Source organism: Juglans microcarpa x Juglans regia, chromosome 4D, assembly GCF_004785595.1.
Source record: "Juglans microcarpa x Juglans regia isolate MS1-56 chromosome 4D, Jm3101_v1.0, whole genome shotgun sequence".
Lineage (NCBI taxonomy): Eukaryota > Viridiplantae > Streptophyta > Magnoliopsida > Fagales > Juglandaceae > Juglans > Juglans microcarpa x Juglans regia.
In genome coordinates, this window is record NC_054600.1 from 8,123,269 (window position 1) to 8,150,540 (window position 27,272).

Genomic DNA, 27,272 nt, shown 5'->3' on the forward strand with positions numbered 1-27,272 from the left:
ATTCTATGTAGCTGTCGTCTTTGACCCGAGGTATAAGTTGGATGGCATGATATTTGGATTGGGCCTTGCGTACGGGCAAGTATGGGCATAGCTTATTGCAGCAAGGGTTCGGGAAACCCTTACTAGATTATTTGATGAGTTTTCCACCCTGCGGGGTGGTAATATTGCGGCACCTACACCTACCCCTCAGCCTCAGGCTCACAGTTTCCTGAAGTCGAGGTTGGGAAAAGACATAGATTGGAGTGGGGTGAGAGGTATGAGCAGACCCTCTTCCTTCGGAGTTCTGTAGAGGCTCAGCCAGAGATAGACAGATACTTAGTAGCAGAGATTCTACCATTTTCACGAGATTTTGATATATTAAGTTGGTGGAAGGTGAATGCCGTGAAGTATCCCATCCTTGGAGAGATAGCCCGCACACTTTTGGCCATCCCTGTTAGCACAGTAGCCTCAGAGTCGGCCTTTAGCACGGGAGGACGTGTATTAGATTCATTTCGGAGTTCATTAGCTCCCGTCACTGTGAAGGCTTTGATTTGCACACAGAATTGGATCAAGGGAACTCCAATTCATGTTCCGGATGTTCTTGAGTATGAGAAGGCCGACGTCGAGGAGGATAGTGATGATCAGTTTGGATCTGGTATTTATTTTAATTTCATTTTCTAATTTCTTATTTTTATTTATTTATTTTCATTTAATTGGTATTCATTAATTTAATTTCAAATTTAATACTTATAGTGATACATGAGACGACGTCTACGGCTACTTCCGATGCAGTATGACTTTGTATTGGACCCACCATTGTCATGGTTTGCACAATTTCTTCCATAATTATTTTTTGCATTTAAAATTTTGTTTCATCTTTATAACTTTTTAATTCTAATTTGTTTTATTTTTAACTTATTAATATTTCAGGTTTTATAACTTATTGACTTTTATGATCTTGATTTTCAGTCTCACAGCAATCGACATAACTCACCACTCAGTGAACTCACCGCTACGGCTCCACCCCAAAATCAAATTGATCAAATTGAAAAATTATGATTTTGTTAATTTATAATTAATTGTAATGTTGCTACAATAGTTAATTGTACAATTTGTAATATTTATTTCTTTTAGAGGAGTTTGTAATAGTGTAATAGTTTATTAGTTCTCTTAATTTGTATAATTGTAAACAAAATATTTTAGCATAGTGCCTTACTGCTTTAATGATGATTACTACTTATTAGTTAATAACGTAATAGTTCAATCTATGATTCTATATATATATATATATATTTTTTTTTTCCTGTTTTTAAATCTATATACTTTTTAATCTAAATAATGGGTTCAAATGGCCCAAAAACGAATTCTAGGCCCAAAATGGCCCAAAAACCGATTCTGTGTCATTTAGGGCCCAGAAAAATGTACTGGGCCAAAGGCCCAGTATGGGGTGCGGGGGGTGCGGACGGGTGGGGGTCTACCCCGCACCTCGGCCCAACGAACGGGGGGCGGGGAGGGGTGGCCCCGCCCCGTAAGGGGCGGGTATCACTCCTACTATTATTGCCCATTCACACTAGCCCCAAAACACAAATTTAATGTGTGAACAATAAAACTATATTAGAATTAGAATTATAGAAAATGCCCATTCACCGAGCCCAAAAGTTTAGAACAAGTCGCAATAAGATTGCTCAGAATTTTCCAAAATAAATAAATTGCCAAAACAAATAACCACGACATAGAAATCAGAATGATCAAACTGGTTTTCTCCAATTTTCTCTTAAGCCTCTCTAAATCAATTTCTACTCGATGTCTACTGGTTAGGATGTCAATTGAGGCTTGTTTCTTATGAAATTTGATTTTTAATCGGTTAATGGTCTTTTAGCCATATGATAGTATTTCTAGATCATACCAATAGAAAAACCTGCAAACATACACAATTGACAAGTATTGAAATCTGTAAAATTACCTCATAGTTTTGGCAATTGAAAAATCAACGCCTCTCATTATCCTCATTATGAGCAATTCATCGACATGCTTTAATACCACAGTAACATACAGAATTTCATTTTGACTATAGTTTGTTGAGCATAAGATATTACTAGTGCTACTACTTGACCTGAGCATTAGGTAGTTTTATATTTTGTTTTGCTTCAATTTTGTAGACAAACAGTGAGCATTTGCATTGTCGAGACTCAACTTTCTCTTGTGAAGTCTCCAAATATACCCAAACCATTAACTCATACAAAGTGGCTCAGGAAAGGAACGGTAACACATAGGAAAAAGCAACATGCTCGAATGACTGCAACAATCAATTACCTTTATGATTGGCCATCCGGGTTACAATGACATGGAGTACGTTAAAAGCATCCAAAGAAAATATAACTCCTTAACTGAACAACAAACTCATCAAAGTAATCTAACTAAATAAGAGCATTATCATCCTGTTCCATAAAGAATATGTGTTCCATGGAGCTCATAATAGTTTTTTTATTTAAAGCATACGTAAGACAAGAGCCCAACCTAGAATGACTGCAAAACCTTAAACCCTGGTTTCCTTTTGTGAAAACTATCACAAAATACTTGGTGGCCATCCGGGTTAGGAATACCCTACCATATCGATCGGGCCCCATTGACATTTGTGAATTAACCTCCTCCCAAATACAAATTAGAACCATCACAACCTTACATTAGACATGCAGCTCCCCCAAGAAATAATTATTGATCAATACTAAACGCTGCAAAGGACCCAACAGAGGAAGAACCAAGCACAAGGGAATGAGAGAAGCAATAATTATTGAGAAAGAAAACAACAAAGCAAAAGAGTGTTGGAGTAGAGAGAATTAAAACAACAAAGCAAAGGACATGGAAATAAGCATGAAAAGAAAGATACAATTGATAAATGCAACATGCTCTAAATGATAAAGGTGGAAATCAACATGGAAAGAAAGATAAAGGTGATAAAGAACATGGAAAATTAGCATAAAACATGTTCTTTGAGGAATTCAATTATAAAACATGCTCAGTAGAATAGCTGCCAACAAGATTCATAGGGAATGAAACCATAAAGAAATATATTCAAAACATGTTCTTATGAATTCAATTATAAAACAAAACATTTCTTCCCTAAATAAATAAATAAAGGAGAACCGCATAGCTCACAGTTAACACCAGCCTTCCAAAACCACCAAAAACCAAAATATAACAAAGCTTGGATAACAACAAAACCATATGGCTAAGCAAAACTATATAACAAAGCTTGGATAACAGCAAAAGAGCACAAGTCAAAAAACTGTCATCAGAACAAGGTGTAATCCTCTAAAAAAAACACAGTTGCAAGCCTCATTATTTTGATAACCAGAACAACAATAGAAATTTCAGTGCAAAAATATATCTCACTGCATAGTAGCAATTTCAGTGCAAAAACATATTTTAGTGCACAGTAGAAATTTCAGTACAAAAACATATCTCAGTGCACAATTTCAGAAATAGTGCAACCCACAATTAACAAATGCTACTGTAGAAAAAATGCAAGTTACAAATATTCCAGTGAAAAAAAGGCTACAGATGACAGAGTTACAAATAACAAAAAAACAAAGAAACCATAGCTTACAAAGATCAGAGAAACCCACAAATAACAAATCTTGGATAACAACAAAACTATATGCTAAAACAAAATATAACAAAACTATATGCTAAGAAAAACCATATAACAGAGCTTGGATAACAACAAAAAAGCACAAGTCAAAAAATTGTTATCAGAACAGGATGTAATCCTTTTAAAAAAGCACGAGTTGTAAGCCTCATCGTTTTGGCAACTAGCACAACAATAGCAATTTAAGTGCAAAAACAGATCTCAGTGCAAAAAAAAAATATCTCTGCAAAATGGCAATTTTAGTACAAAAACAGATCTCAATCATGTCCATCATCTTGGGGCTTAAACTAAATGAGATGTAAGCCTACCACCATTCAATGAAAATAGAGGGAAATGGTAATGGATAGATGTTTGGATGTCATTTTCATATTTTATTTTATTTTTTAAGCTGGAGGTTAAAGACTGCATTACCAGTTGAATATTATCAATCAATCGATAGAAAAGTAAAATATAATAGCAATAACATTGCAAACCAATAATTGAAATTTCTCTCATCAATGCACAATTTTAGAAATAATGCAAAACAGAAATAGTGCAACCCACAAATAACAAATGCTACTATAGAAAAAATGCAGCTTACAAAGATCTCAGTGCAAAAAAAGCTACAGAAGGCAGAGTTAATTCATAAAGAACAAAGAAACTCACAAAGATAAAAGCTAATTCACAAATAACAAAGAAACCCTAGCTACGGATGGCAAAGTTAATTCACAAATAACAAAGAAGCCCTAGCTTACAAAGATCAGAGAAACCCACAAATAAACAAATATCAGAGAAACCCACAAATGTAGCTTCGGATGGCAGATAAAATGAGAGATCCAAAAAAAACTAGGGTTTTGAGTTAGCAAGAACAGATCTCAGTACAGTGCAATATATAAAAAATCCAAATACATACAACCAGCAATAACAATCTCGAAATACATACACTTATAAATAAATAAAAAAAAATCCCAAATACATACAACCAAGAACAGATCTTAGATGAAAGCATACAGATTACTTTGAGTGTGTGTTGGATTTGTGCGAGAGAAAAGGTCAGAGTCTAGCCATGGAGGATCTCGAAAATGAAATGCGATAGAGAAACTAAGTAGCCAGCCATGGAGGATCCTAATTCTTACTAAGTCCAACCATGGAGGAAGTCGAAACATAATGGAACGTACAAGAGAGAAAGGGGGAATCCAGCCATGGAGGAAACCGAGAGTCAAGGATATGAGGACTTACAAAAATTGTCGATAGAGAGGTTGCCGTCGATGGTGGCTGCGGGACAGGAACCAAAACCACGATTGAGGATGTACAATAGTTCCGCATATTTGGAGAACCACTGTAGCATCCAAAAATCTCATCTCTGATTTATCAATCCGGATGGAGGGAGGTTTTGGGTGTAAATCTTAAACTTTCTCCCAAAATATAGAGATAAAGGGTAAATGCAGAACCAGATGAGAATGCTCTAAAACCCAATAATATTTCCCTTTTACATTATATTATTCTCAATATATGGACTAATATTTTTATTAGTCAAACACTTATATGAGATTTTATTTAAAATATAAAACATGTGATTAAGAATGCTACATTTAAAATACATTTAATCCTGCTTGCATTGGACAAAGAAAAGAAAAATAAAAAATTACAAAAGTAAAATATTCAAAGTGACCGTTGGGCGTCCTTCTCCCAATAGTTTAACCCGTCGTATTAATTTCTGGGTCGGTCAGCAAGGCACACCACCCGACGACGATAGATGTGTTGTAGCCCAAGTAGGAAATAGAGCATTATTCTAAAGTCCAATTCCAATGAAAGCCCCTCGAAACTTCTTCCATGTCAGGGAAAAGAGAATTCCAAGCTACAAGTAGGGGTGAAAACTGATGGAGTTTTGAGATGTTCAGAAACGGTCGATTAGGAGGATAAATTGATTAGGGGGAGAAAATCGGCAGTCTCCGTGAGTTGGTACGATTCTTTGGTTTGCTCATGTTGATGTCATTCTGAAAGAGGGGAGAGTGGCGGGCTGTGCCATCAGTGGCATCGATTATGAATCCCGAAGTAAAGGAAAGAAGAAAGTGGGGGTTATTAATCCCAAGTCAAAATGGCGTCGCACCGCTCAGTTTCACCTAATTTTTTTTATAAAAGTCAGTAAAACGACGTCGTTTTATATACGTATAATATATATTTATATATATATATAATTGGCCATTTCGGTAGTTTAATATTGGTTCAAATCGGAATCGAACTAACTAACATCGATTTTGAGTTATTTCTACAGTCGGCCGACCGGTTTCATACTCTCTGGCAGCCGGTTTGCATCAGTATCGATTTCCTTGATTTGTTATACAGCCCTAACTACAAGTTGAAACACCCCGCTCTCCCCGTGGGTGTATTTGAATGCAACAATAATATTTTTTGTCTTGAATTTTCTTATTTCTAACCATAGACTTAGAATGAGTTGATGTAGCCAATCACTTCAAATATAAGACAAAAAGTTTTATGACAGTATTTTTATTTAAAGAATCCAACCCATTCAGTGAAAGAGATGTCAAATGACGGGGCGTGATCAAAATCTTCTGTAAACTCAACTAGGAAGTCCTCCTTGTGTTTCGGTAAAATCCAAACCAACTCCCAGTTGAATAGCTGAAAAAGGGCAACGCTCGAGTGAGCTTCTCTCTGCTTTTGAAGACAGAAATTCTATTTACATGAGTAGGGATTGCATGTGCAGTTACTTTAATGAATGTGGTAAAAGAAAAAAAATATTATTTTAAAAAATATTTTATTATAATTTTTAATTTTTTTTTAAATATAATTATATAAGTTTATATAAATAATCTCTATTTAGAGACGGTATATGTAGACTAACTCTTTGACAAATAGACTATTCTTAATTCAGGCCCAATACTGCCAAGGTCTCTTGGACTAATTGACAATTCAGGCCCAATACTTGTGCGTATATTCATAAAGAAAAATTATTTTAAGTACAAAGAATTTATAAAAATAAATTTATAAACGGACATAATTTAATATAGTATATCATATTATAAAATTATTTTTATTATAAAATAAATCTAACGTATAACATAAAAATATGTCAATTTATGATTTTACTTTTATAAAATTTCTTTAAACCTGTAAGAGTTCTCTTCATAAAGTGAGAAAATGGGTGTCGAAGGGCTCATAGAGTTCAAACTCTCGTTCTAGGAATTCCCAAATGAAAAAGGGTCCAAGTGCAGGATTCCCTGAAAATAACATAATCTTTTAACACAGACTACGCAAGTAATTATCTTGGATCACCTTCAAGAACGCCATAGCAGCTAGGAATATAAACAGTTGGGTTTAGAATATATATATATATATATATATATATATTATAATCGAATCGGTATATAATAGTTTTAAAAATTTAAAAACTAATATCAGACTGATTCATCCCTGAAACCAAAACTTTTGATTTTTTCGATCTCAATCCGATTTAGTCCCATTTTTCCTTACAAAAATTTTCAATCTCAATCAAATCCAATCCGGTTTTTCTGATTTTATGGATTATCTATGTTAGTAATGCTATAGTATTTATATATACTAAACTATTAGTCTATTTATATTATAGTATAAGTACGTTATTTTATAATAATTAGTACACTAGGATAGTATTAAATTTAACTAGAGTTTATAAATTCTAGACTTTTTGTACGAATACATATGATCAAATGTGTAAAACTATTTTACAAAAAGAATATATATATTATAATTTATTATGTTAAAAATGTATTTAATCTTGATATATATCGAAAGTAAATTTATATTAATAACTTAATATTAATGGTCATGTTTAAGATTAAAATTTATATGTTATAGTAAAAATTATAAGATTAATTTTATTTATAAGATTAATATGCATGAATAATAAGATTACAATTTTATTTTATATTAATTAACAATTTAGCATATAATATCTATAATATAATATAAAAAGCTATATATAATATAAAAAATATCTTATATATAGAAATTGGTCCAGTTATCAAAATGGGTACCCGACCGGTTTCCAACTGGTTTTTGTTCTTAGAAACCAGAACTAGACCGTTCGGACTGGTCTTCCGGTTTATTTTTACGGCCCTAGCAGCAACCAACAAATGCTTACAACAAAGGCATCTACATCAAGCACACAGGCGTGCATGCACACAGGAAAAGAAAAAACGTTCAAGAAAAAAGATAACAAGTCAATACAGAGCGGACCGACAAACGGAATCAATTACTACAACGTTGAAGAAATATGATTTAGCTGGCATTATGATCATCAGAAATGTATAAGAATGTTTGAGATGACTGTGCTACAACAATGGCTGTTCAAGAAACTATCATCTAAAACACAGCAAAAGATGGAGCAACAGATTATTATGCTTCATTCCAAAGGAAACTTGGCTCCAAATTAGCATGGAAACTCTTAACAATGTAATTGAAAGGCCATAATGAAAATGAATAACCTGAAGCAATCCCTACAACACCATGTCACCAACAATAGCAACCTTTCCTTTCTCTAATCTGCTCTCGATTGGCCAGCTCGAGAAGAAAGGATAATACCAACAATGAGGCCATACAAGGCCAAGGCTTCGGCAAAGATGAGAATGAGAATCATTCCAACAAAAAGCTTCGGCTGCTGTGCATTTGCTCTGTAGAAATACAATCAAAGTCCATCAAAAGCAAGCTTTGTAGTGAACAAAAACAAAAACAAAGGCAGTCTGGTGGCTTGCTTATAGCAAGTTCACATGACCACAACAAAAAATTGAACAAATTAAGGAACCAAAAACGCAACTGAACTAGATTGTTGCATCCTGAGTCAAAACCTTGAAAGATTCAAAATGTAGAGGGAGTACTCTTAATTCATGGTAAGATTGAGTGGTTACAATGTCCGATTCAATAATACAATATTATTCCCAAAGAAAAATAGCATTCACCATAACCATCCACATGATTCCAGACTAAAACGTAAAATATATATAAACAAACGATGACATATATGAGAGAGACAAAGAGAGTACCTGACACCGGCATCACCGACGATACCGATAGCCATACCGGCGGAAAGGCCAGCAAGACCACAAGCGAGACCAGAGGAGAGGTGGGCATAACCGTCGAAAAGGTAATACGATTTGGCCTTTGGGTTAATCCCCGTACTGATAATAACCGCAATGATCAAACCGTAGATACCTAACACTCCAGCCATAACGACGGGCACGATCGATTTCATCACAAGCTCCGGCCGCATGACTCCCATGGAGGCGACGCCCACGCCGCTCTTTGCTGTGCCATATGCCGCTCCCATACCTAAAAACAAAACAATCAAACCTCAAATTGTTTTGGAAAGGCCAAAGTTAAAGGGAGGATAAATAATAGGTGGCCGAGAAAATATAGAATTTTACGCCATGATTTTCTCGACAACCAAACGGAGGGTAAGGGCATGTGCAGTGTGCTTACATGAGAAAACCAGGGCAGCCGCGGCGCCGAGGAAGCCAAAGAACGGAGCGGTTTCGTCGCCGCCGAATGTGGACATTTTTCCAGGATTTGATCGGATTTGGGAGAGAGTTTTGGAAATTGATTGTAAATTCAAGGGGAGGGGGGTGGTACTTGAAGGAAGCTTCGCCTCTTCGGTGTGGGTCACTACAGGCCGTACAATCTTTTACGGTCAGTGGCATCTAGGATCTCCGGTATCGGTAACTGAGCGGGTTAGGCTAAAGCATGGGCTGACAGTTTCAGTATGGGCCGTACTCCGTCTCGGGCCCAGATCCTACACAGCTAGGACAGTCGACCCAGCTCAATTAACGGGCTAGGCTTAACCATGGGCTTATCAGTGTGCACACCTTCATCTAATAATATAAAGCGTAATGCTACGTATAGTCGTGAAATGCGTAAGCGTCACGTCATCGTTTTGAAAAAGAGTGAATCTACAATTAAAAAATTAATTTTTTTTCATATAAGTCTCGTATTTACTTACTTTTTTCAAATGGATTGCGCAGAACTTACACACTCCACAATTGCAATAAATAAATAAATAAACCCACACCAAAATAACAGCCATTTAAAATGTATTATACAATATTTGTTGGTCCATATAAATTGTCAATTTGGGATCCATTCCAACAAGAATTGGATTCGAGCTTAACTCGTCAATTTGTATAATATAATACTATAGTAGTGACCAAACAAAACTCAATATGGGGGGAATGCGTTTAAAACACAACGTATCCTAATGTGCATTGTAATATCCATCTTTTTTTGCATGGATACTGAGAAATTAAATGGATTTAAAGGGAAACGAATTGCTTGAATCTGAGAACAAAACAAAAGTTAGCTTTTTTCGACATTGAAGGGAAATATTTGCCGTTAGAAAAAGAAAATGATTTTGTTTTAAATGTTTAAAGATGTTTAAAAAATATTTGAAAGAAAAATCTAACATTTTCACTAGGGTCATGGTTAAACCTGGGCAGCATAGTAACACTACCCAAAAGAAAATATAAAAGAGGGTCATATGGAGCTTTTGCCTCAACAACTATGTTACATGTAGCGGAAGACTTGCTGCGGCGATACGATCACCTTAAAAGAACTAACCAACTAAAGAGATCTGCTTGTAGCGAGCTTCTACCATTAATTTGTTTGTTAAAAGTGTAGTCTTTTGAGACGACATTAGGAATCTATTAAGAGTAATTATCGCCGTAACAGCCACCAAGAAAGTAACTTCAATCATCAATGTCTCTTAAAGCATTGTACAGTTTCAGCGGGCCTCCTCAGAGAGAGGTTCCCCTGCTATTCCAGCAGAAGCCAATCCTCCAAGCTAAGAAATCCTCTTGTCAATTTCTATATAATAGTATTCAGTTTTTACACCTTCTGCACACTTTCTTCATCGTTTATTGTGCCCCTCCAAAGTCAGCACTGCTAGCTAGCTGGGTCTTCTGATAGTGCAGAGCAAGGGAAATGCATGTATCATTCGTTAAAATAATGGGTATTAATTTAGGCTGTTCTTACTTTCTCTTCAACAATTTTATCCGATTTTTAGACAAGTGAGTGGTGGGTTAAGCTTGAACCATAGCCATGATGCGCATAAGTAACAATTATAGCCTTTTTTTTCCATCTTCATGCTGCATGATCTTCAGTGTTCTCTACTTACAGAGCATAAATGCCATAAGAATGGACACTAATTATGACCATTTTGATGGACTAGATGAACGTGCTTATGCTTAAATTTTAGTACATTTTGATTAACCTTTACACTAGAAGAAGAAGAAGAAGGAAAAAAAAAAAATTAAGAGAGATTCAAATGATATTGATCTTGCTTTCATCATTTCTATTATCTGCTATATAAATTGTAGTGCAAAAATGCGGTCTTTCCAATTCCCAACGCCCTAAAAAGTTGACTTTTAGCATTTCCTGATCATTGATTATATATGCTTATTGGGGATTGTTATAATGAATACAAAGATGATTAGCTTTACATTACATTCAGGGTGTTGGACATGATATAATATATTACACCTGCAAAGTGCAGGTATTGGCCGCCACACGTTCATTTCAGATATGGAAAATGGGGCCAATCCATAGATAGGAATATGAGAAGGAAACCCTTTGGAAAGCATTTACTTTGATAGATATTATTACCAGTTTGTTATCTGGACATTCTGATGCAAAGTGCAATCGTTCCATGATCATGCTTTCCATTACTTTATAAGGTGATCGATGAACCCTCGCCCATTTTCTGCACTACTTGAATTAATAGCCTAAATTTCCGGATGGAATATGGAAGAAAAATGGAATATTTGTGCTTTCAAATATTGCTTATTGGGTGAGAAAAAATGAAAATTCCAGGCCATTTCCAAATACCCATTTATTTTTATTCAATTGATCTGCTGGACCTATAATTCACAGATGTTTCTTTCTGGAGATCATGTTAACCTAATATCCAAACACCACCCATATCAGCTCTAGCAATTGGTGATTGGGCCATGGTTGGAACCAGGCAAATGAATGGCATGAGATGCACAAGCATTAATACTAGCATGTGGTGGCCAGCAATATCCGCACTAAATATCAGCTCCCTGCACCTTCTTCTAATCATGAAAACCAAATTTCGATTGCATTCAGGATCTCAAATACAGGTAGGCCATGCACAGATAGCGAGTCTGCATAATACGCTTGATTGTACAGTACGATCAAGCAGGATGGATAATACCAAGTTTACTAAGAAAGTTGATTGAACTAGAAACATCGATCCAGAAAAAGGAGGAAGAAACAGACAACATTAAACAAGTACCATATTGCTGCTTTTTGACTAACTAGCTAGCACAAACCAAAACGACAATTTGTTTCCAATGAAAAACAAAAATAGTACTAGCTAAAACTAATTAGAACTAAAAGTGGCAGGTCTACGAAATACAAGCAAGATCATTGAGATCTTAAGCCCAGCACGTTTGTAATTGATTGAAACTGGACCCTCCACTGGCACCTTAGAAATATCTAATCAACATTAAGGGTGGAATCGGAGCCAACCCAATGGAAACACATGCAGCATCCATGCCGAGGTGCAGGACCCCTCAGCTCACCTGTGGCCATCATGGCATCTATCCCCTCCCGCCCCAAATTCTTTCTCAATCCATGACCCATCTTCGCCCACACCTTATGCCTAGAGAGTTCCTGTTCAACTGAAACACCCATCCATCTATTTCACTTATCACTCATTTCTCTGCTATTCTTTCCCAAAAGGTTTGAGACACACCAATTAAAATACAACACATGAAAAGCATATATACAATATACCTACCTGTTGGGAGAACTTTAGAATAGTATAGATCAATTATTCTACTTTAGAATAGAGTTATTCATATATATTTCTATCTCGCTTCAAATGATCTTCAAGTTTGGAAAAGAACTTGATCAGGAGATTTTTCGCTACCAAGCAACCATTTTGCTTGTTATTATATATATATATATATATATATATATATATATATATATAGTCGCATCTTCAATTTGATTTTTATTTCCCTTTTGTTTTTATGTTTTCTTCCCCGTACTTATCTCCATACACTATTGTTAAATGAAAAATAATAATTACAGTTGTGAGTGCGCTAGTAATATCGTGCATGTAATCACTTTAAAAAAAGAAAATAAATACAGGACCTACATGAAAAAAATTAATTTTTTAATAGTAAGTTCTACTTTTTTTCAAAATGACTGAACGACGCTTGCGTATTCTACGACTGCATGTAGTATTACTCTTATTATATTGGCCCGACATGGCTAGCTGTTTGATACATACCAGTATGGCTAGCTACTAACCTCCAATTTCAAATACTCTCGTAATCAACTATCATATATATGAAGTACTCATCCATTAATAGTACATATATATACATGCGACCATTTGAGCAATTTGGTACAGTTTTTCAATCATTTATGATCATATATATATATATAAATTAATTAGCCACAGGAACGCCACTCTAGTTATTCACATTATGATCAATCATCACCTTATAGACTAGAATGAGATCGAAGAGATTTCTAGTAACTTATCCTCGATCCCCAGCCCTCTGATACGCACAAATTAATGTCGGAAAGGTTAATTCAAAGGGAAAAAAAAAAAAAAAAAAAAATCAAGCAAATGGGTGTAGAAAATTTGGCTAGCTTATAATCATATATAGACTACTCTTGAGTGAAATTTTAGGGATCTAGAAAGTAATATATATTTAATTTCCATTAATTTTCAATATTGAAATGTTAGAATTAGTACGTACCTTCAAGCTGGGGCGCAATGATTGTTCATTGTCCCTTGAATTAAGAAGCTTGTGTTCCACACCTTAGTACAAAGATAGTGAAGTAGGTAGGTACTTCAAGAGACGGGTCAAAAAAATTAAAAAAAAAAAAAATCTAATTAATATTTGATTCAGCATAGCATGAAATTCCCAGTGATTTATGATCTCCACCAACCACCGGCCGTTAATAATAAATTAAAATTCCTTAACTAACATTATATATAAGTTCGAACTGAAGGGTAAGGTGTTATTCTTGCATAGAAAGACAGACAGAAAGTGACAATTAATATATATGAGAGAGAGTTTGGAGATGGGTCGATGTCAAAAGGGTTAAGATCCTGTAGGACCCCCGCATGGATCTCCTTTTGTTCGTTACGCAAACCCAATATTCACATTTTTCATTTCTTTCTTATATACTTTGTATATATTTTAATTAATATATATTAATGAAAGATTCATTTGTAGGGGTGTCAAATGATGCACCAAACATACTACTAATGTGATCGGAGTAATGCAGCTAGTCTTCCTCTTATATTAATTTATCATCTCCAATCCCATATTTTCATATAGTACATTTTAAGTGGCTTCATATATAAACCGCTTAAAATGTAATTATTAAGATATAGAATAAATAATAAAATATATCTCTTTTTATTAACTTAAGATTTTGAGATAAGTGATAATTTTCACATAATATCAGAGTAGAGGTCTTGAATTCGAATCATAACTCTACATTCTATCCCATCTAATTAAATATTTTACTTATTGGGTCACCTATTAAAAAAAAGTTTGGCTCATGCATGAAAAAAAATATTAAAATATAAAATAAATAATAAAATATACATCTTCCTATTAATACAGGAAAGACAAACAAAAATTGTCATTTAATTTGAGCAATTTCGAAACTCAACATGATGATCTCGTAGCTCGTGATGTTTCTCGATTAAATCAGATGAGAAGCGGTTCATGATCAACGTGTGGAACCATGCACATATTGGATTACTCCAGCAAAGAGATGAGAAGGCCGGGAGGGAGAATTACTGATGAAAAATAATTTATACACAATATTTTTTATAATATGTTATACAATTATATTTTAAATAAAAAATATTATTATAAAATATTTTATAAAAATATTTTTATTTTATAATATTATTATATAATATATTATATAATATATTGTGTTTATATCATTTCTATTGGTTGCTTAATTAGAACATGACCGGAGGGAGATCGGGAGGAGGGTAGTAGTGGGGCCACGTGGGGGCGTGTTTATGGTGGGGACCACGGGAGGGAAGAGTCTCATGAGTTCAATGATGTGGTCCGCCGCATGATTGGCTACCACGGCCGACCACAACCGTCCTACGTGGACTTCAACGTCCACATCATGTATTATTATTATTATTGTAGCCTGCCTTCCACCCAGCATTACAAAAAAAGCTTTCTCCTTTCCGTTCTTTTTTAATTTTTTATTTTTAAATTTCCGGAATCCCCCAACTCATTCTGGCCTTTTATATTAATTCCACATGTATCCCACGGTGGCCTTGAGGTTGGTTGGTATGCTTAATTAGTACGTACCTGATCATCCGTTCCTCACCAATTATAACAAAAACGACGAGTATTTGTGACGATAATAAATTAATTTTAATAAAAATAATTATTCTTTTATAAAAAATAATTCATCACAAATAAATAATTTCTTTCATAGTAATCCCACGGCCACCTAGGGAACAATACGGAATTTCAATATGATTGTCCAATATCATCACCACGTGTCTTATTAATAATGGGTTTTCTTTTTGTCCTCACAGGCTTTGCTTTATCTCAAGGCCTTTCTTTCTTTCTTTCTTTCTTTCTTCAATAAGATTAAATTGCTCTTTTTTATGAAATTATAATTGTAATTTATGCCTTCAAATTATCACCTTTTTCTTAATACAATTACTAAATTATCATCAATATTGTCGTTTTACCCTTAAACTACTTACACGTATTAATTTCCTGATCATATATAATTTGTCGAGTCTTTTGACATTTATTTGATAATATTGTATTATCACTATAAGAAAAATGAGCTTTTGTGACTATTTAATTGTGACGAAAAGATTATTTATGATCAAAATAGATTCATTTTAACTGTAAATAGTCATTTCGCTAAAATTAATTAACCACAAATAAACAGTTTTCTTATAGTGTGTATGGCTCTATTTTTCATACACCTTGACGGCGTGATCATATCATTGAGGATGAGTGATTAGTACTAAGACAAAGTGACAATTGTATTAATTAATAATCTAATCTTGTTATCAAATTAAAAAAAGATCAAGGGATAAGTAATTTTTTTCCTATTTTAATTGATTTGTTCACTCTTTTCTTGGGTGCATAATATTAGAATGAATTTTCTTTCCATAATATTTTATTATAATACTTCTCATGATGAAAGCGTTAACTAATTATTTATATTTTGTCTTATCAATATTGCAGATTCATGGGCACAATTTAGCTAGAGAAGGAATGAACAAAAAGTTGATACATGCCATGGCAATTGACTTTTAATATTTTTTGCGACCATATATATCATCACAATTAACTTTTCTTATCGATTTAATAATAAATGAAAAGGTTATTTTCATCAATTTTTTAAAAAATTGTGACGAAAAAAAAATCGCCGTAAATAGTTAATATTTTTGACGATTTTTGCTTATTATTGAAATTGATCAAAAGTGGCTCGTTAATTGCAGCGAACATGCAGCGAATGAAAATTTGCTGGAAATAATCAATTGCAGCGATTTTACAATATTTTGCGATGATTTTGAGTGTTAAAAAAGACCTTATTTCTTGTAGTGTCATCATTTTCAAACTAGTATTATATTATTAATTCCAAATCTTGAAGTATTTAATTAAGTTATAATTCACCTCGTTGGACATGTAAGTATATATAATACTCCTAATTATATAAGTTGGTCAAGGTAACTTAAGGAATAATGTACAAAAAATGCGGGGAATCTATAATATTTGATCGAGAGATTGTCTGATATTGTTTAACTAAATTGCGTTAAAGGTAATGATACTCATACACTACATTTAATAACACACTTTGCAATACATGCATCCTGTACATGTTATAAAATAAGAGACGTATTTTATAAAATTAATTTTATTTTAAAAAAATAATTATTCTTTTAAAATATTATTACGTAAAATATTATTAAAAAAATGAGGTATGTTTATATATATATATATATATATTTTTTTTATCGGAGACAAAATGGTTTGAGCGTGAAGTGGCACAATGGGGTAGGACAAGGCCGTGACAATCATGACCTATAAGCCTCTCAATTATACCGAGGAAACATCCCATCAAAAATGAAAAATGAGTTTACCCCCAAATGTAAAGGAATCCCTTTTGGGTTTTTTCCTTTTTTTTTTTTTTCTAAACAAAAAAAAATTTGGAAAATGATTTTTTTACAATACTTTATACAATTATGTTTTAAATAAAAAATATTTTTATGAAATATCTTATAAAAATATCATAATTTTATAAAAATATCCTATTTTATAATATTATTGTATAATATATTATATAATGTATCATGTATACTCAAAAAATTCTGACTTCGTGATTGTGCTTCTCAGTTAGAATAATAATTTGGTTCAAAGCCACAGCTTCATGATCTGTAGTCTACTGTACAGATGATCAGTTTCGTCAAATTACCGTAGAGATGGGCCTTGAGAAAGTAATTTGCCAGCAGATAGGTTTATAACGTCCATGATGCAGCTTAATATATTATCATTACACTATAAAAAAACTGTTTATTTATAATTAAATATTTGTAATAAAAATAACTACTTATTATGAAAATAATTCTTGATATTCCTGATTCCATGACATGGGTGGGTACGTTGTATAGCTTAAACTAACACAGGCCTTAAATTGTTTATAATGCTTAATTCGAATATATAATGTCCTTATATTATATATATTATATAGAATATATAGCTATAATAGCCACAGTGGTCGTGATATATATGTCTCTAGAAACTAAGCTTCACCAGATTGAGGGAAATAATAAATTCTCAAATTTACTATACTGTACGTGCATTCATGCATGCAGCATGCAGTACATTAATTCCACACATGTTAATTTCTCAAATTAACATCCTCTCTCTCTCTCTCCAAGATCTAGAAGATAAAAATGAGCATATTATTAATATGGCACGTGCACAAAATTGCTCATGATTTAGCGTAAAAAAAGTCAAGAAGTTAATGTCAAGATCGATGCATGCGCGCGTAGACACATGGCATGAGCCCAAATCGGCCATTTACGAGCGGCGAAACGTGATCCACGTATATATCTGTGATGCGTAAAGTTATAGAGCAGCTTACTGTAGCATATCAGTCGTAGCATATTTAAATTGACTTTTTTTTTTTTTTTTTTTTTTTTCTCTATATGCTAATTTTTTTTTCTCTTCACATACCGAGTAGCTCATTATATCACATCATCAAGTAGGTCCGTAGTACATCAATTGTTCTATACGTAAGGTGTGTTGTGGTTACAATTAACATTAGGCTGATATAAAGATTTATTCAGACAGTACCAGCATTGCTAGCTAGCTAGCTCTTTAATTTGAATGATCCAAGAACCTTTTTGAGCCACGTGTTATCGCATATAATTGGAATATTACTGGACCCACGCATAATCATCTATAATTACTCTTTCTGTAAGGATTTTTAGCCCCGATCGATCGTTGCATGCCCCGGATCGATCGATCTCCTGTGCATTTGGATTCCGTGTGTCAAATCTGGCCTCTATATATTTCCCTTTGACCTCTATAATTTCAACAAAATTTCAAAAGCCAACCTCGATATCATCCCGGCCGACAGAGCTAGCTAATTGCATTAATATAAATTAAACTTGGAGTTTAGTTTGAGTACTGTCATTTTCGCATTTCACTTTTTTAATATCTACTATTACGTACCTTATATAAATCTCACCAAAATAAATTTATAAATAATTAATATATCTTGATTTGGTATGTCATATTATAAAAATATATTTTAGTATTGTAATGCAAATTAGACGTACTACATCATTCAAAGTCAGCTTGTGAGTCTAACATTTTTCATTATATTGTGTTAAGTTTTTTTAGAGTAAATAAGTACTTTATGATAAGGTTAATTATTTTCCTAATTGAACTTGGAGTTAGGTTAATTATAATTTCCTAATTGGCTCGACATAAATCATATATATATATATATATATATATAAAATATACTTCTCAAGGAATATTATCGTTCTGGATGGACCACGTACGTGGCCCGGTTGATCAATAGTGCCAAAAAATTAAGCTAGGAAAAGATCATTTTTTTATTATCATTTCGATCCTTTGTATAAGGAAATGGCATGTTAAAAAATAAATAAATAAATAAGAGTAGCAATAATTACAAATCAATTACATGACTTCATTTCAACACTGCCTTGCAAAAAAATTATGCGAGAATGATTAGATTGCACGATGAGATCTATAAATATATATATAGATACATACACACACTTAGAAGAAAAAAATTGCAACTAGATATGATAATGACTTTATAATTTACAAAATTTGTCCTTGTCGTATATTTAATATCTATAATTTTATATATGAAAAGTATTACAAACACAAAGAGATTTTACAAAAATAAAGTCACAAACTAATCATATAGATTCATGTGATACGTTAGATATATTTTATAATGAAAATAGTTTTACAATATGACGTATCATAATATGAAGCCTCGCAGTCTCTTTGTGGCTAAAGCATCTGATCTTTATATATATATATAGATACAGCTCTAAAAGCATTAACTCGTACAGGGGATGACATATTTATTTATCCAAGGATAAATTAGAGATATGCCGACCTTGTATATCTTATCATAGTTACTTATTGTTGATTAACCTAAATTATTCATATAAAGTTTAAAAACAAACCACTACCGGACAGATTCCCCAAGCCGGACCCCCTAAATTAGTTCTAGTCGAGGGTGGCACTGCTCTACCTGCAAGTCTTGCTACAGCTAGCATATATATGCATGCATCAGGAGGAGTAGTACTAGTACTACTAGAAGGACATGAATTTATAAAGCTCAATGCAATGGGATTAATGCATGGATTAGCCTTTTAGTATAAATGATAACAGGGAGGAGTACTACTACTTGTACTGATCCTTAGCTAAAACATTAATTGGATCTGATAATTAAAGTTGTAATTCTTTTGTTGTTTATTATTTTCTTCAAATATATTAAGATATCTGTCTAACATGTACAAGATGATCATGTAGTTCAGTACTTAAATATTGAATCCTTTAAGAAAACTTGGAACCCAAGCAAATATTTCTCATGATCTGATCTTAAGCCCAAAAAGTGTTGAAAAACTCTAGTTTAAGGCATCATCAGCTATACATGATAAATCCAGGCCAGATGCCACTAGCTACTATTTAATGTCTGGTAATTCAGAATCATCGAAACTAGATTAACGTTGGAATCATCATGTTGGTTTTGCAAACGTGTAGGCTAAACATGATAATATTTTATAATATTCAAAAACATATTTGTGGGATTCATGTGAAGCTTACCACATGATCAGATCATTTAATTACGATGTAATTAAGAGCAAATGTTCGCTCTGTTTATTTATTAGGTTATTTTAATGACATGATATTAATTTCAAATTGAGAAATTTTATATATCATCATTTTTGCCATCATTCTTTTATTATTATATTCTAACGTGACATTAAATGATTATAAAATTATTTATTTTATTTTATTATTTATTATCTAATCATTAGATGACAAATAGCTAGGAGGATGAGAATGAGCGATAATTAAGCCCTCGTTTGAATAATGAGATGAGATAAGATGGTTTTAGATAAAATTTAAAAATTAGATAAAATATTATTATAATATTATTTTTTAATATTATTATTATTTTAAATTTTGAAAATATTGAATTGAAATTTAAAAAAATTAAATTGTTTATTATATTTTGTATAAAAATTTTAAAAAATTATAATAATAAAATAAAATGGGATGATTTTTGAGAAGAGAATTAGTGTGATTATTCATCCAAAACCTCAAGACGATTTAAGCTGCACCCCGACAGGTATTCACTGTGGATTAATTTTGAAAGGAACAGCAAGTGGGGGTCCTCGCAATCAAAAGGCCTGGCCTTTAGGACTTTTTTTTTTTTTTTTTGGGAGGGGGGTCTTTGCTTTGTTTATCTTCTACGAAAAGAAGGACGCCCATTCACCAACCACTGATTTACGCGTGTAATTCTCCCACTGTTCTCCTCAACGTACGTTTTCCCCCTATCTTTTTATACGATTCCTTCCTCCGAATACTTGTCGAGAAATCATTCGAAGTACGTAATTTTAACGTAGAATGACCAAAAAACCCCTAAAAGGGACGTGACACGGAAGTGTCGGTTCGATGTGCCTAGTGGCGGTGCCACATAAGCACGACTGTGAGGAGGTTTTGGTAAGTTCCACTGTAGGGAGCCATGTGAGCCGTGGGTCGCGAGGGAGAAGAGCTCGGCGTGGACGGGCGGTCATTTGGCGGCAACACGTGGTGCAAGTTTGTCATATTGCGCCAGCGTGGCAGGTGTGTCAGAAAGTTTGAAAGCGAAACCTGAATGAGATGGAACTAGTCAGTTTTTTCGTGAGATTTTAACGAAATATTGAGGAAGTTGGATTAAGAATTTAAGAGTAAAAAAAACTTCTCGAAGAAAAAAGATCACGTGGAGTTTTCAGATTGAATAATGATGTCCACATAATATTTTTATAATATATTTCACCATATATATGATAAAATAATGATATTCTAATAAAATGGTATTATTTTTATAAATAGTTTACAAAAATAATTTTCATTTTATAATATTTTGTGTAAAATATTATAAAAAATAATTTGTATTTATCATTTTTCTTTCAAATTTGGCGGAAGGTAGCTATATATCAGTCAAACCGAAAATAAGACAAGAAACAACGACAGCATCTAGTCTCTATCCGAAAGAGTATACGTAATTGTTTTATTTCACAAACTTATATTTTCGTTCCAAAATGCAAAGGGCATGTTTATTGTGTTTTTAAGGTTTATCCATGATTAATCTTAGGATAGAAGTATTTATTTTTGAATAGGGTAGTTTCACCACCTCACTTATAATAAAACGAAATGATATTTGTAGTCATGCAGTAAGTACAGAACTTATATAAAAAAAATTAATTTTTTAATAATAAATTTCACTCTTTTTTAAAATGATTGTACGATATTTACGCATTCCATTACTGTATGTAGTATTACTATAATACTTCGGATTATTTATTACCATTTTTCACTTTCCTCAAGATTGAGAGATTAATTTAACTAATTAACCTTGACTATCAATTGTTTGAGTAATGTTAAATATTACAAGTTTATTATAGACAAATCTCATAAAATTCCTAATAAAAAGTGAGATTCGTTTACATCATTTTTTTTTTTCAAATAATGGTACAAAATTTGGACCTCCTAGACTCGCACAAATAATTTTTCTGCTGATATTAAGACTAATTTAAAATAACATAAGAAAATGAGTAATGTTATTCATAATCTCAACTTCTATCATCCTTCTATCATCTTATGATGTGATATTAGGTGATTGAAAATGATTTATTACATTTAACTTATGAACATATTATCTAATGCCACATCATGAGATGATAGGAGGATGATGAGAGTTTGGATGATAAATAGATTTTTTCTAAGAAAAATGTGAGCTGTTACTGTACATCACGAGCACTGTCTCCAATGTAGCGATCCATTATTTGTCATGACAAATTTGTTGTTGGAATGACAGCAACTAAATACAATATTTAGGAAATATTTGAGGAAGGAGATGAGATAAAATTTTTGTAAATAATAATAAAATAATTTGTGAATAATAGTGAGATAATTTGAGTTAAGTATTTATTGGATTTTGGGAGAAGAGAGAGAAAAAGTTGAATAAAAAATATAATAAAATTAAAATATTTTTAGAATATAATTTTTTAAAATAATTATTATTTTGAAATTTGAAAAGATTAAATTATTTTTTGTTTAAAAATTTGAAAAAATTGTAATGATTAGTTGAAAGTATTTGTATTTGAATGATTTTTTTAAAAAGAAATAAGATGAAATATTGAGATAGATGAGATGAAAATTATTTTTAAACATCCCGACCCTTAGTTTCACTTATTAATTAGTTAAGATGGATCCGAAACTTGTAAAAAATAACCTGTGAGAAACTCACGAGTCGATAAAATTAAATGTAGACGAAACAAGAGATCAAGAAGCATGTTGAACGAGGGAAAAAAAAAAAGAAAAGAACAAGGGTCTCTGTAGGAAGCTAGGAAGTGACGTTAGCAACTGGGGACAACCATCAAGCCATGCGCAATCGAGCGGTCCTCCCTCCCTCCCTCCCTCCTTTTATATTCTCTCCTTCTCTCCCTCCCAATGGAATTTTCTTATCTCACTCTCTCTTCTTTCTTTCTTTATTTCTCTCTTGAGTTTTTGCTTTTCGCCTTCTTCATTCTTCTTCTTCTTCTTCTATTAATTTCCTTTGTCCCTTTCTTCTTCATTGCTTCTGTCTTAAACGAGTAAATACACCGACACCTTCAGGTAATCAACCTTATCTTGTAGTTTGCATGGAAAGACGTTGTCGTTCTAGATCAGGCATATTTCATTCCAAATCCAAGTTCAAAACATGTTTTTCTCAAACAAACAAACAAAAAAACAGTTCAATTTAAAATGTTTTCTTGATTTCTAACACGATGTTATGGGTATGTATATATATATATATATTATATATATATAATATATATATATATAGGACTTCTCTTCCATTCTCTATCTCGCTGCGTTTCGAATGGGATGCAAGTTCTGTATCCAGGAAAGAAAATTATGAGGCGCACGTATCATTTCCATTTTCTTCTCTTTTTTTTTGTCTCGGGTTCCCATTATAGCTAGGGAGCTTCTAGCAGCCTTTCTAGTACATATCTTCGAGTCTCAAGAAGAGGTCTAGATCAGTGAGTGCCTGCCTAGCTAGCTGCCACTGACCTAGATTTCCGTTTATGTTTCAATCTGTTTTGTTTCCTTCTTAGAGTGTACTGAAAGTATAACCAAAGGAAGACACCAGATCAGTAAGATTAAAACTCGTCTCCATTTTCCTAAACTTCTCTCTCAGATTATGTGTTGTTTTTTGTTCTTTCCATACCCCTTTCCTTTGCACATATATGGTAGCTTCGGAACCCTGAAAGCTCAGTTCCAAAATCCAGTTTGACTCTCTGAGCATGCCTTACAGATGGAAGTTAACCCCATTCTGTGTAAGTTTAGAGAGAACATCATTGATGCCAATAAGAGTAGAAACTAGAAAGAAAAGAGCCACACCAATAAATGACAGCTCCTGAATTTTGGTCAGCATTTTCTCACAGCCTATTGAAGAAAGAGGGTCAGAAAGTGCCACGAAAATTCTCGACAAACAGACAAAGGGATCAGAACCCCCGTTTTGGTTTTTTGGCACAGAAAATGAGAAATCTGCAATGGCCGCATAAAGAGTGCCATTTTTCTCCTTTTTATTATCCTTTTGCAGGCTTGATCCAACAGAACGGTGCCCCCTTGATCTTTTTGCCTCCCAAACCCTTTTTCTCTTTCGAGAAACGCGTGCTAAATTGTGATAACGTCATCCACACTCTGTCTGTGTCCTTTCAGAGATCACAAACCTTTCTAAACCAAAGCTCAAAACTCCAAAACTCATAATAAAATGAGTCTGGCTTTTTCTTAATTTTTCGTGACATTCTATCTATCTTAGTTCATATATATTTATATATATATATATATTATTGTTTTCTCAAAAGTATGTTTTGTTTGTTTTTATATCATTACTGTCGTTCAGTTTTGTCCTATATATATAATGTATATTTAATTAATTAATTAATTAATTAATGAAGCGTTTTATCTACAGCTTGCTGTCTAGTAGTATTATAATGGAAACCCCGTCCTTGATGCATCATTCCTACCATTCACCAACACAAGACAACATCATTAGCACAAACCTCCACTTGTCCGTCTCTTATACAGACCCGGCCTGCACAAATATGTAGAGGCTACAATCTCCATGTTCACTCGTTTTTTTCTTTTTGAAAAATCAAACTCATGATTTGGTTTTCCTTTCCTTTTTCACCCCCCTCTTCTTTTATATATCTCCCAGAAAAATCATTGTTTCTGAAATACGGGTTTTGTATGGTGGGTGTTGCTCACCACCAAATGAGTTGATGATTATCTCCGATAACACCTGTCACCACCTTTTTTCGGTTTCGGGGGGTTAATTATTTCTTTTATAATTCTTTTTTATCTTCACAATTAGCGATAGACCTTGCCTTTTCGAACTTTTCTTTGGCTGGTTCTTTGGTTTCTCTTCGATCTTTTGAACTTCACATCCGTTATGATGAAGTAATTAAAGCGTGGTGGTGGTGAATTTGATGCAGCATCAACGGCTATGATGGAAACAATGGAGTCGACTGTCCCACCTGGTTTCCGATTCCATCCAACGGATGAGGAGCTTGTTGGGTATTACCTGAGGAAGAAGGTTGCGTCACAAAAGATCGATCTGGACGTAATCAGAGATATCGATCTGTACAGGATCGAACCGTGGGATCTCCAAGGTACGTACCGCATATATACATATATGGCGTATTAATTCCTTATTTACTTCATCCATTTCATATTAGGGTTTTCAGCATGTATTTTAAGAACGTATTGATAATTCTATATTTTGACAGCACTTTCCACCTAAGAATTTGGATAGTGATCCGTAAATCGTAACCCATCACAGGGTTGTACTTAAAAGATCCCATCTTCAAGCTTAATGCTTGTTAGCATCAAAGCTTTAGCTCGTGTGTGTGTGTGTGTGTATTTGAGCTGTCGACTGATCTGAATGGTAATGGACAGAGAGATGTCGGATCGGTTATGAAGAGCAAAATGAGTGGTATTTCTTCAGCCACAAGGACAAGAAGTATCCGACAGGTACGAGGACTAACAGAGCGACCATGGCTGGGTTTTGGAAGGCGACGGGCAGAGACAAGGCAGTGTATGATAAGGCCAAACTCATTGGCATGAGAAAGACCCTTGTTTTCTACAAGGGTCGGGCACCAAATGGGCAGAAAACCGACTGGATCATGCACGAATACAGGCTTGAATCTGAAGAAAATGGACCTCCACAGGCAAGCATCATCCTATTATATATTGCTCGATCTTTTTTCTGGTTTTGCATAAACAGTTCATGTTGGAATCCATTACTACTATGTCAGCATTTCCAGCTTTTTCAGTTTCCTTGTTCTCTCTCGCGCCAGTACAAACATTTCACGCTTTGAAGCTCAATGGTTGCGTTAGTAGTTCTTTCCCTTGGTCCAAAGTGCCTAAAAAGCCTTCAATAATATAAGACCTTGACCTTGGTTGAGAAATCCAGAGTTTATTGTGTCAGTTGATTTTCCAAGACCTAATCATTCAACTTCTTCCGTTACTTTTACTTTTCCTTTCAAAGACCACCACTAAAATCTTCACTCTCTCCGCGTATGTTTTCTACGACGACGACTTGCACAAACTCTAAGTCAAAAGATAACACTTCCAAAAACACGATGTTTATTGCTTTATTCCAATTCCTTTTCTGGTATAGGATTTCTGCTCATTTTTCAGAAGAAGATTTCAAATTCTCCTCTTCTTGCATCTTTTTACTGTATCTACTACTACTCTTTCCCAAACACAATCAAAAGTAACTTTTCGAAAAATACAGCATGCATACAGCTTATCGACCTCTTTTCTCCAAATAAAAATTGAAAACAAAAGGAAACAGTATTCCCTCTTTATCGTCTTAACTTTGGTTAAGCTTTTACAGGAAGAAGGATGGGTGGTATGCAGAGCATTCAAGAAGCGAACCACTGCCCAAAACAAGAGCATGGAAGGGTGGGACACAAGCTACTTCTATGAAGAACCGACTGGGGTCAGCTCAGTGGTGGATCCAATTGAATTCATCTCAAGGCAGCCCCCAAACTTTTTAGCGCAGAATTTAATGTGTAAGCAAGAGATAGAAAGTGATAACTTGAGTTTCATGCAATCTGATCAGTTTATTCAGCTTCCTCAGTTAGAGAGCCCATCTCTGCCACTAATGAAGAGGCCAAGCTCAATATCTCTCATATCAGAAAATAATGAAGAAGAAGAACAAATAAACAAAAGATGCAACGACACCAAGAAAGTGACCGACTGGAGGGCGCTTGACAAGTTTGTAGCTTCTCAATTGAGTCAAGAAGACAGATTTGAGGGAGACGGAGAGTCAAGCTTTGGAGCACATCATAACTCGGATATGGCATTGCTGTTATTGCAGAGTAGTCGGGATGAAGAAGGGAAGTTGAATGGATTCTTGAACTCGAGTTCGGACGACTGTGACATTGGGATTTGCATATTTGAGAAATGAAGTTAGGAGATCAGAAGATTTCTATTTGTGGTTATTATAAATGAATGAGGGTTTATGTATCTTGGAGATCGGGAAATATTCCTGTAAAATATGGTTGTGAACGAGTGAAGACATGCATCTCTCTCTCTCTCTCTCTCTCTCTCTCTCTCTCTCTCTCTCACACACAAACAAACAAACAAACCATGCATTGAGATTGGGACAAAAAAGGTAGGTGAACCAGCAACAAAGTGAACAGTAGAGAAAAAAAGGAGCAAGAAAGAGACTTAATTAGGTAGACTTCCTTGCAACATGCTTATGTTTAAAAGATTCTTCACTTTAGCCAAAAGAAAAAAGGACA

At 33.7% G+C, this 27,272-nt stretch overlaps 2 protein-coding genes across 3 annotated transcripts; one reads left to right on the forward strand and one right to left on the reverse strand.

The window, feature by feature from the left end:
- Positions 1 to 7,870: 7,870 nt before the first annotated feature.
- On the reverse strand, positions 7,871 to 9,300 carry LOC121261623 (V-type proton ATPase subunit c1-like). Its single transcript, XM_041164071.1, has 3 exons — positions 9,083 to 9,300; positions 8,647 to 8,932; positions 7,871 to 8,277 (listed from the first exon to the last, which is right to left on the reverse strand). Exons 1-3 carry the CDS (start codon positions 9,156 to 9,158, stop codon positions 8,145 to 8,147), a joined length of 495 nt encoding a protein of 164 aa, XP_041020005.1. The 5' UTR covers positions 9,159 to 9,300; the 3' UTR covers positions 7,871 to 8,144.
- A 13,627-nt stretch (positions 9,301 to 22,927) lies between these two features.
- Positions 22,928 to 27,019, forward strand: LOC121258997 (NAC domain-containing protein 37). 2 transcript variants are annotated; one of them, XM_041160466.1, is made up of 4 exons: positions 22,928 to 23,088; positions 24,954 to 25,130; positions 25,417 to 25,688; positions 26,360 to 27,019. In XM_041160466.1, exons 2-4 carry the CDS (start codon positions 24,965 to 24,967, stop codon positions 26,933 to 26,935), a joined length of 1,014 nt encoding a protein of 337 aa, XP_041016400.1. In that variant the 5' UTR covers positions 22,928 to 23,088; positions 24,954 to 24,964; the 3' UTR covers positions 26,936 to 27,019. The 2 variants fall into 2 exon arrangements, with proteins under 2 accessions (XP_041016400.1, XP_041016399.1); XM_041160465.1 differs by lacking the exon at positions 22,928 to 23,088 and having other exon boundaries at positions 24,312 to 25,130.
- The last annotated feature ends 253 nt before the right edge of the window (positions 27,020 to 27,272 follow it).